Genomic DNA, 12,149 nt, shown 5'->3' on the forward strand with positions numbered 1-12,149 from the left:
AGTTGACATAATGAAGAATGTGTCAAAGTCTCTTAATAGCACTGATTAAGCAAAAGAAAGAATTACTGAGCTTGAAGGCAGTATTCGAAAATACACAGTCAGAGGAGACAAAAGAAAATAATAAAAAAGAATGAAGCACTCCTACAGGATTTAGAAAATAGTCTCAAAAGGGCAAATCTAAGAGTTATTATTGGCCTTCAAGGTGGGGGTGGGGGCGGGGCGGGGGAAGAGAGAGAGAGAGAGAGAGAGAGAAAGTTTATTCAAATGGATAATAATAGAGAACTTTCCAAAGCTAGAGAAATATATCATTATTCAAGCACAAGAAGGTTATAGAACACCAAGCAGATTTAACCCAAAGAAGACTCCCTCAAGGCATTTAATAATCTGGCCATAGCAGACATAAAGCTTACTTTGTACTTCAGCTAAACTTTATTATATAAACATTTTCAGGAAAGAAAACTTTATTTTATGTAGAATATAAGGATGTTCATAGGTCAGTAAGGAGAGGGCATTTTGTCCCATTACTCTTCAGCACTCATATTAAGATGATTTTATTCTTCTGAATTTCTAAGAGGACGTTTTCTCCCTTATTGTAAAAATGCAGATTTCCCGAGTGTCCTTGAATGATTTATTCATGGTCTACTTGTGTAGTAGCAAAAGAAAAGAATTATACATTACATTTTTTTTATCTTGTGCAAGAGAGGAATTTAAAAAAATATATTTGGTAAGACCTTTAATAAAATTTTTAATGAGTTGTCTTTCCAACTCATAGTCATTACAAAGAGTACTGTCTCCTCTATTATCATGGCTCAGAACAGTGTATTTCTTTTCCTAGCTGTCATATGTGTTGTTTCCACATTACTTTTGGTTTTTAAGTTAAATATTCCTCTTCTGTTAAAGAAAAACCAAGTTGTACCCATATATAAGTTGGTGCTTAAATTATACCTTGATAAATGTCATAAATATATTAATAACATTTTCTCCAAGATTTAAACATGAGATATCACCAATACTCTGAGCTGAATAAAGTTGCTCTGTCATTAACTAAGAATTTTTCCCCTTTCTTCCTTCTTTATTACTGCCTCCCCCAACTTCTCCATAAGCTCTAATAATAGAATATTTGAAGAATGGATAAATGATGCCATATAATTTTTTATCTACTATCTTTCTTATTAAACCTTACATTCTGTAAAGACAGAGGCTATACCTTTCTTGTTTATCTTCGTATGCTTAATGCCTAAGATTAGTATGTAGTAGGAATTCAGTAACTTAGTTGAATGAATGACTAGTAGGACGTATAATATGAATGCTGCTGTTAAAATTTAGCTTTGTTGAAAATCCTTTTCATGTATATTGAAATATTTATATTATAATATGTGATGAGAAGAAATAACAAGAAAAGAAAAATATTTTCAATGTGAATATTTTAAAACTGAATTTGCTACTTGCTTTTTAACACTTAAAGAATAGTGCAATCAGCAATCAATTTTTTAATTTTTTTTATTATACTTTAAGTTCTAGGGTACATGTGCACAATGTGCAGGTTTGTTACATATGTATGCATGTGCCATGTTGGTGTGCTGCACCCATGAACTCGTCGTTTACGTTAGGCATATCTCCTAATGCTATCCCTCCTCCCTCCCCCCACCCCACAATGGGCCCTGGTGTGTGATGTTCCCCTTCTTGTGTCAAGTGTTCTCATTGTTCAGTTCCCACCTATGAGTGAGAACATGCGGTGTTTGGTTTTTTGTCCTTGCGATAGTTTGAATCAACAATCAACTTAAAGTAGTTTTTGAAACTCAACTTTTTGGATTAATACTTGGAGCTACATTTGATCGTGTGACCTTTATTAGCTCAACTTACATAATTTATGGCCCAACTAAATTAAAGTAGTTTGAGGGCATAACATGGAAATGCTCATATTTTTACCATGAGTATCAGTTTTAAGAGTTTTAATTGAAACATGATGTAGGCCATATAGATAATAACATTTTTATTGTTTATTTCAAATTGTAACTTGAGAATTTTAAGGATTGAAGAATATTTCCAAGTATAACAGAAAATTATATACTCTTGGGTTCAGAGATTATTATTGAAGCAAAATAGTGCAGTATAAAAGGCCTGACTAATCAGAAACACAAGGACCACAGTAAGTGTACATAACTCCCCCAAACAATGGTAGTGTAGACTTCATTTAATTGTTGGATAAAAGGTATGTACAAACACTGCCGTTACTTAGGAGACATGAAAAAACAAAAACAAGAACAAAACTAACTACCATGTGGGTCTTGACAAGGTAGAAAGTAGTCATAAATTTAAATTTGGTATATTATGAACTTTAATTTGGCTGCTTGTTTAGAAAGGCTATTAATACTTGGCCATACAGCAGTATACTTGGAGAATAAAATTCTACTCAAGGTTTCATAATGTCTTTTCGGCTCTACCTAATTGTAGTATCTCTGTTACTATTTGCCTAAGTTTTGTCCCTTTGTGACTTTAAGGGTATATTTTCATCCTATATTTTTCTCTAGGCATCCACAAGGACAAAGATAAACCTCCCAGCTTCCCTGTTGTCCTTGAGACGTTGAGGTATACCTTGACAGATTACCAGAACAAGCTGGAAGATGCATCTAATGAGGTAACACTTGCTCTGTTTGGCTCCACACATATAGCCTTCGGCCTGTACCAGTATGTATTCCTTGCTTGTTACAAAGGTCAAAAAGATTGGGAATGTTGAACTGACAGCTTCACAGATACAAAAAATAATAAATTATCTTTCGCCGTTCTTTCTTTAAGTGTGGCCTAAAGTCATGTCTCACTTATGTTTTTGTAACTCTTCAGTCACACTATTATTTTCAAAGTTATAAAGACTCTATCACTTCTTGATCTTCATAATTTATCTGTTTTAACTTAATGAAAACACTATGCAAGTAGTTTAAGTTAATATGTACTGTATTTAAATGTCAATGTGTTTTTATGACATTTGGTATAGCTATTGGAAATTTAGATTTTGTCAGTGTTTTAGGTTAAGATTTCTACAAACTGTGGAAGTCTTAATAAAAAAGAGAGAAATTAGTTTTCATTCTCTAAAGGGAGTAAAGTGTTGTTAGAAGTTTTTAAAAAACAAGTATCTGTTTGATGTAGCCTGGGAGCTTTTAGTTTGCTGATTGAAAAAGCTCATGCTTCTATTTATCATCTCATTTGTATTGTTTAATGTGTCGGTTGATAATTTTCTTGGGTATTAAAATGTTTTATGAATTTGTGCTTTAAAAATTGAAGAGTTTATCTAGTTACATCTTGTCAAATTAGCATATGAAGTAATTACATTAAATACAATTAGCAAAGCAACAAACAGATTGTTAGAGTCAAAGACAAGTCACATAGCATGGAATTTGGAGTTTATCCTTGTGTTTATCTCTTTCATATAATACAAATGCCATGAAATGGTTACATTTCACATTTCATATGCGGCTTATTTTATTTTAGCTTGCTAAGATGAACAAAGAAGGAAAAGTGAGTCTTTTTAATACCCTCGGTAATTGTTCAAAAGGCATAAAAGAAAATGACCATTGAAATAATTAAATTTCTATGAAGAACAAATATACGAAGTCTTTCCCAGTGAGACAAGACAACCTGTACTGTTAGTAGTTTATGAAACTCTTCTGAGGCCTAGGTCTGGAAGCTGCAGGGTAACTAGGAAGATATTACCCACAGCGAATTGTTATTTGGGAGGATGAATGTCACATGATCCTCAGCACAGTTGAAAAGTCGACTCAGCAGGCTTTGGCTTAGTAATGTGCTTTGTTGTGAACCAGTGCCAGAGACAGCAGTGGGGAGACCAAGGGGGTGGCTGCAAAGAAAGCAAAAAGAGCAGTCTGACAGAAAGAAGAATGAACTGTCAAAGAAAATAAATCACAAGCGGTGCAGGACCAACTGATGACCTGCCACAAGCCTTCCCAGTAGGACTGCATGTGACCGACCCTGAAGTTGTCATATGGAGTGAGAGACCAGTGAATACCCTCATGATGTATAGAAAGAACAGTCTTCTGCTCTGTTCTTTTTTATTTACTTATAGATGCCCCTGCTTCTGGCGTTTTGGTCCAGTAGGATTTTAAGAATAAAGTTGTATTTGTTTACAATAAGAATGAAATCCTTTATCTGGACGTGTGGTAAAAATACAGTAACATAAGTGATATTTTAAGCTTGAATGTTTTCTTTTTAGCCACATGAACTTGTGACAGAAGCTATATGGCATTTAACCAAAAGAAATAATTTTTTAGAGACTCTTAATTACTATTGAAAAATTTGTATTTAAGTAATTGCATAAAAAGCACTTAAAGATTAACTTTTGAGTTACCCATCCTTGAAAAATGTAAAAAAGTTACTTACATTTTCTTTTATCAGCTAAACAGCATGAATGCTGCTAAGGAAAAGGCATGTAATGAACTTGATTCTACGAAACAGAAGATAGACTCTCACACTAAAAATATAAAGGTATTATTTAGAATAACTTTTACCTTTTGTATTAAGAAACAAGTATAGTTATCTAGGGAATATTTTAAAGTAGAGATATTGAGGTACCTGAAAATATGTATTTCTATTTTTTAAAGTATGTTTGGATAGAATTTTAATTTTTTCTTGTTGATTAAGAGTAACAAGAATGGTTTTTTCATTTAAAAAATTAAAACTTGATTGGAAATTGTTTTGGTTAAAGGAAAATTTGTTTCCCAGATTTAATTATAATACCTTATGAGAGTCAAATAATTATTTAAGACGAAATATCCAGCCTTAGGTACATATAAAACATATTTTACATAAGCACATCGTATTTGGAGTCAGTTTTCATCATTTTAGGGTGGAGCCATTGTTTTCAGTACATCATGTCTGTTAATGGGCTGAGACCACACCTGGCTAAGGCCCAGGACTATAGTTTATTTTAGTTTCTGTGCTGGTTTTATGTACTACGTCTTTGCGAAATTATACTGAGTCAACTCTCAGAAGTTTCCCAGTATTGCTGGAATTTTATTATGTTGTTTCATGTTGGGTTTGTCATGGACACACTTCAAAAGAATTTGTTAGGTTTAAGGAATAAACAGTTCAGCAGAATTTTGTGCCACGTATTTGAGATTTCTATAAGTGGTTGGGATGTCATTGGAAAGTAAATGTTCTTATATTAAATGTAAGATATTTATTTTAAAATATTTAAAAATTTTTGAACTACAACGTTGTTTTAAAAAAATAGGTTGAAAGGAAACTCCCTTGAAAGAACTTTTTGGAATAAGCCATCATATTAACATTTTATGTCAATGTTTAAACATAACAAATGTTCTAATTTTTGAGCTAAGATATTATATTTAGAAAATACATTCAGTAACATATTTTAATGTAAACAAATGCTTGCCTGCCTTTGTGATTCTTTCATTGTAAAGCTTTGAAAATTTTCAATATGTATTTTATACTAGTGTCCCCTCACCCCTTGTTGGCTGGCCTTTCTACAATCTCTTTATTTGGTATCTATGACAGGAACTTCAGGATAAACTGGCTGATGTTAATAAAGAGTTAAGTCATTTACGCACTAAATGTGCAGACCGAGAGGCTTTAATAAGCACTTTAAAAGTGGAACTACAAAATGTGCTGCACTGTTGGGAGAAAGAAAAGGCTCAGGCAGCCCAGTCTGAAAGTGAACTGCAGAAGCTTTCCCAGGCTTTCCATAAGGATGCAGAGGTATTAACTGAGACTCAATGACTGTCAGGAAGGGCCTTTCACTCATCTCAGTGTTATACATCAAGTGACTATTTTTTACTTGTATTTAATTAAGAAAATTGTTCTGAGCAGAGTATTTTGAAATGTTTGTGACAGCTGCAAAATCACTCCATTACTCTTGTGTCATTCTCTTTTGTGAGAGAAGTACTATAACTTGCACAACTGATTTTTTTGATTATCATTTGTACAACGACCTTTTTTGACTTTTAGAACATTGTAACTCGAGTAACTATGCCCCTAACAGTCCTTTCAAGGTTCCTGTTTGCCAATGACAAAATTATTTTTTATTTCAGTAGCTTGGTAGATTGATGGCGGAAAGAATAAGTATTTTATAATCAGATAGACCTGAACTTGGATGCTGATACTTCTGTTTATAAATGATGTGGCTGTGGACAAGCTATATAGCTTAGCCTCTCCACGTCTTAGTTTCCTTATTTATTTTTTTTCTTTTTTGCGACAAAATCTTACTCTGTTGCCCAGGCTGGAGTGCAGTGGTGCGATCTGGGCTCATTGCAACCTCCACCTCCCAGGTTCAAGCGATTCTCCTGCCCCAGCCTCCTGAGTAGCTGGGATTACAGGTGTCCACCACCATGCCTGACTAATTTTTGTATTTTTAGTAGAGATGAGGTTTCACCATGTTGGCCAGGCTGGTCTCCAACTCCTGACCTCAAGTGATCTGCTCACCTTGGCCTCCTAAAGTACTGGGATTACAGGCCTGAGCCACTGTGCCTGGCCTAGTTTCCTTGTTTGTAAAACAGTAATAATATCTACTTTAACAGATAGCCTCCTTACTCTGTATAATTATAGGATGTTAATAAATATTTAGAAAAATAAAAGTCCCATAAAATTAAAACTTTTCATTTAGACACTCTGGAGAGTTGCCTATCCATTTGTGTTTATTAATGACTTATAAAAATATTATGACACAAATTTCATATTTTGTTTAAGCCTCTGTGAGTGGAATTATCTTCTAGTTCTTTTTACCCTGTGGATTATAGAGCTAGTCTAGCTAGTGGAACTGGTTTATCTAAGTCATCCTGCATATTGAGTTCATTACTCCAACAAATATGAACATGAATGCCAAGAGAGTAAAAAGGAAACATTCTTTCCACTCTTTTTACAGTCTGGGATTTAAATTGTGTCCACATGAAGGGGTTGGAATTGCTCTACACATCAGATAATGATTAAAGTAAAGGAAACTAGAAGCCTGACTGTATTGTAAAGTCAGCATGTCTACAGCGCTGTGGTTGGGTTCAACATGTGTGAATTGATTTTGGATTTTGGAGTCTCTTTTCATGCCAAATGGATGATTATCATGCTTGGTTTATCACAGCCCAAGCAAAAAGGACATAATAGCGACACAATGAATTATCCTTGAGGATGAACTTCCTTGAGAACAAACGTGATCAGTAGGCAAAACACAGAAGGAAGATTTTTATGTATTTGTTAAGTTATATTTAATAAGACTTTAAAACATTTTGACCTAGTTAAATAATGCAAAAGTCATCATTAACTGCTTATGAAAAGGCATAGCATATTTGTGGAAAAAATCTGATTTCTTAAATTTGTTGTTGTAACTACATTTTCAAATTTTTTGATTTTTAAATTATTGCATTTGGAAAAAAAGTAAGGTGGCATACGTAGTGAACTAAAGATTTACATTTTGATATTTGTAAGAAAATGTTCTCTATAATTTCTAATTATAAAACTTTTACATATGCTATATTCAGTTTTTAAAAAATCTGTAATAGATTTTCTAAATTTTTCTTTTTAAATTTGTCTCTTTTAAAAGTTTTCTTCCTACTGATCTATTAAAAAATCTTGAGGGAACTTATTTTATCTACATAAAATAAAAATATTCATTTTGCAGCTTTACAATTACCTTGTCTTAGAGTTCCATGCTTTGGGACTTTACAGATGAAACACCTTATAAAGAGAGCTATTTGACATTATAGTAAGTAAACCCTGCTCGTGTTCAAATGTGATCTGCTTTGTATGAATTCTGCAGCATAGTGTTTCTAAGTCATTCAGCAATGGATAGTTTAATTACTGAAGTGGTAATATAATTTTAAAGGACTTTTAAAAAACATATTTCTAATTGGACTTTTTTGAAAGTATGTCTTGAGCAGCTATATCCATTTTTTTTGCTGTTACTTTATAATATTTAAACACCTACAAATACCCAGTGTGCCAAATACTATATGAACTTATAAGTGGGGAAAGCAAATGAGCCCATCTTCCATATCTTTCATATCACTATCTGCTTTGCCTAAGGGGCTTGGGATAGATTTCCTATAAGTAGTAAGTAAACTGGAATCTCTGGAGGAAGAAGAAAGCTGAGTAATTGTGTCCATGTAAAGTACAGATATTGGTATAACTTTTTTTCATCAGAGTTGAATGACACTTTTTTTCTGTATTGTTTTTTGACAAGTAGTATCTATTTTGGCAAATGTAACTATTAAATTGTAGAATTACTATACTGAGTTATAGTTAGATAGGCTTATAAACAATGAGTCCAATCCATATGCTTCGTGTGATAGCTAAGGAAACTAAGGCCTGAGCAGATGTTTACTCAAATCACAACCTCCATCATAGCAGAGCTGGGGATGAATCTTGGTCTTCTGGCTTCCAGACTTCAGATTTTGATTTTGAATACCAAGTGTAAGCAATTCCAAATGTTTTATCTGGTGCTTAGTTTTGAATACAGAAAAAGTCATTAAAATATTCTGAGACTTGAGTATTGTAATTCCTTTTCAGGTTTTTGAGATTAACTCTTCACCATTAGTATTATGTATTTTACTTCTTACAATGTTTATATACAGCAATTAATTTTTCTTTTTTTTTTTTTCCTGCAGGAGAAGCTAACCTTCCTTCACACCTTGTATCAGCACTTGGTAGCAGGCTGTGTGCTCATGAAACCACCAGAAGGCATGCTGGATAAATTCTCTTGGTCTGAGCTTTGTGCAGTCTTACAGGAGAATGTTGATGCCCTGATTGCAGACCTCAACAGGGCTAATGAGAAGGTAACTGTCCTCAGGCACCAGATACCTCTATTAAATTCAGTGACATTTGTCCACATCATAGTATCATTAAGAGGGGCTGACATTCATCTTATTTCAAAAAGAATTTGGATGTTAATAATTCAATACCATTAATTATGGCTTGTCTACAACTCAGTTTGATGCCATTGCTGTGGGCATGTAAATGTGACTGAAGTCTGTATGAAGTCTCTAAGCTCCACTTTCTGAGCAGGACATGCTAATACTACTAGCCAGTATTAGCCACAGGGACCTAATTAAAAGAAAATAAATTAATCTTACTGATGAAGCAATTCAAAGAACTTAGTCATTTACATTAATAAACCAACTCTTTATGTTAGCATAAAATAGAAACAGGATATAGTTATTCAAAAACATGATCTTAAAATTCTTTGCTTAGGAAATATAAGGTGTTATTTTTAAAAGCTTAAACGTTTTAAATTATATGCTTATGATTTGCTTCTCGAAATACAACAAAGTATATATGAGAAAACTGATTCCATGCTTTAGACTGCAAAAAGTGTATTTTATAGGAGAATACAGTAGACCTTTATGGTAACATTACTATCTCACGAGTCTAGGAAATCAGTCTCCAACAAATGTTTAAAAACCTGCTTTTGGTCATAGAAAATTACAGTGGCTTAGCAGATCAGCATATGCCACCATTAAAGACACATTGGTTCTTATCCTGGGTCTATTGAACTGGTCAGTACTGTGTTTATGTGGTTTAGTTTCCAGGTCTTAGTTGCAATGACATTTGCTCTTAAGGGACAAGAAGAGAAAAACTGTCCCGTAAGTTAAAAAAAAATTCTGTTGAAGTAATAAAACAGCATATTGACCTAATTTCAGGGTGATATTTTTTATTATTGAGCATTTTATCTTGGTCCTATTGACAAACACAACCATAGACACTGAGATGTAGGGCTAAGAAATGAGGGAGTAAATTGTGAGAGGCACAGATGCTATTCTTGATTGTGAATGTGTACATAATGGATTTGAAAATTAAAGATAATTAAAATGAATGTGTTTTAACCCTATGAGATGGTATTATATTTTTAATAGTTTTCATTGTTTCAAAACATCCATAATAGTCATACATTTTAGAAAATGAGGATTTTCTTTCCAGAGTTTGAATGTGAAACAAAAAATGGTTAGAATATTCTGCTTTATTTCATGTAAACTGTTTGCAGATTTTTAAATCTTATTTACTTTCTTTCCCGTTGAGATATTTGAATAGCTTGAGCCTTGGTTCCAGAAGTAACAGTATCTTTCTTAATCTCAATGAAATTAATTATAGAATAGGTAACTTCATTAGAAAGAGAAGATGAAAAATTTGCCATCTAAGTATGCAAGTAACACAATTTTCTGCTAACTGTATGGCAGTTTACACTGCTATTTTCTTTTTTTAAATTTCTTTATTTACATTTTATGTTAAAATTTTTATATTATCTTAAGGAATAAAATATAGTAGGACATTTTGGGTGTTTTATTGGGGCAGATGACGCAAAGAAATAGCTTGTGAGCATATTTCCTTCTCTGTTGCATCTCCCCGTATAGATAAGCCATCTAGAGTATATCTGTAAAAACAAGTCTGACACGATGAGAGAGCTTCAGCAGACTCAGGAAGACACCTTTACCAAAGTGGCAGAACAGATCAAAGCCCAAGAGAGCTGCTGGCACAAACAAAAGAAGGAACTAGAGCTGCAGTATTCTGAACTCCTCCTGGAGGTGCAGAAGAGGGCACAGGTATGCCACCTTTACAAAGAGCTTTAAAAAATGGGTTACTCAGTGTAACCATTAGAAACTTTTTTTTTTTTACGGTAGCAGTGCTAAATCAGTTTCAACTTCTTAAGAACTTCATAGAACTTGTTTAGATGCACATACATATGTTTAGATACACATATGTGTGTGTGTATGGGTGTGTATATTAAGGATTGTCTTTCATGTAAGTTTGGAAATATATGGGTTTCTGATTAAAATATCCCAAAATGCATTGATCAGTTAATTAAATGCTAAAATTATATTTCCTTTATTTATTTTTAAAATAAAAGATTAAAGTGTTTGGTAATATATTGTCAGTTTTAGTGTAGGTATTCCTTTATCTGGTTTACTCCATTTGTGGAGGTTCCTATGTGAACCATCATTTAAATTTATTTGGGGTTAAAATCTCTTATGCCTGCTGATATTATATAAGAACTAGGTTATAGTTGTAGGCCATGTAGCAAAAGTAATTCACTATGAGTTGTATTATGTATTATATCTTGATTGAGAGTAGAAGTTATAGGTTGTTAACATAACCATGTATTTTTTTCTACACAAATTATCATCAACATTATTTATATTGTTAACTATCGTCTTCACCTAATCAGGAATAACATGATGATAGGCTATACTTTTTTGGCATTGAATTTATTAATAGGTCACTTTTGTTCCTAAGTTAGGATACATAGGAACCAGAAGGTTGTATATTCTTCCCATGGTTGATTTGGTATTTAACCTCTTTATTTGATCCATTCATGCTTATATTGGCAAGTCTAATTAAAAATAATCAAACTATATAAATATGTATACACACACATATATAAATAAAATTGTTATTATTATATTAAATCAGGCCATTCTGTATCCCCAAATTTAAAGGTCCTATATGAACTTACGCCTTTCTATATGAATTTGAATGAATCAACAAATGTGCCATCTAAAAGTACTAATTTTTTCATTGTATGCAGACTACTATATTATATGCTCTGCATTTTCTAATATTGAAGTAAAAGAGCTAAACAATTTATTTAATTTTGTAGAGGTAGCATTGATATACAGTGACATGCACAGATCTTAAGTGTATAATTTGATGTTTTTAAAAAGTATTTGATATGTAATATTTGTACATATCTATGGGGTACATGTGATATTTTGATACATGCATAGAATGTGTAATGCTCAAGCCAGAGTAAGATATCTATCACCTTGAGCATTTATCATTTCTTTGTGTTGGGAACATTTCAAATCTTCTCTTCTTGCTATTGTGAAATACACAATATATTGTTGTTAATAAAGTCACCTTACTGTGCTTTTGAACACTAGACCTTATTCCTTCTATCTAACTGTATGATTGTACCCTTTAACCTACCTCTGTCCATCTCTTTCCTCCCCCAACACACCCTTCCTAGACTGTGGTAACTACAATTTGATGTTTTGATCAACATAAACACCCATGTGATCATTACCCCGTTTAAGACCTCAGACATTTTCATTACCCTAGAGTGTTCTCGTGTTCTCTCTTCCAGTCAGTTTTATGCCTCATAGGCAAGCATTGTTCTGATGCCTGTCATCGTAGATTAGTTTTCA

General features: G+C 32.9%; 1 protein-coding gene across 3 annotated transcripts in view; it reads left to right on the top strand.

Annotated features, from left to right (window-relative positions):
* The window catches only part of CCDC171 (coiled-coil domain containing 171), a 414,598-nt gene that overhangs the window by 163,317 nt on the left and 239,132 nt on the right, over positions 1-12,149 (top strand). For all 3 annotated transcript variants that reach the window (XM_030817262.1, XM_030817163.1, XM_030817225.1), the window contains 5 exons: positions 2,532-2,638; positions 4,405-4,494; positions 5,524-5,724; positions 8,619-8,786; positions 10,359-10,547. In XM_030817262.1, coding sequence (XP_030673122.1) covers positions 2,532-2,638; positions 4,405-4,494; positions 5,524-5,724; positions 8,619-8,786; positions 10,359-10,547 — 755 coding nt within the window. The remainder of the gene's footprint in view (positions 1-2,531; positions 2,639-4,404; positions 4,495-5,523; positions 5,725-8,618; positions 8,787-10,358; positions 10,548-12,149) is intronic.

The sequence above is a fragment of the Nomascus leucogenys genome, chromosome 1a (assembly GCF_006542625.1).
Source record: "Nomascus leucogenys isolate Asia chromosome 1a, Asia_NLE_v1, whole genome shotgun sequence".
NCBI classification, from domain to species: Eukaryota; Metazoa; Chordata; class Mammalia; order Primates; family Hylobatidae; genus Nomascus; species Nomascus leucogenys.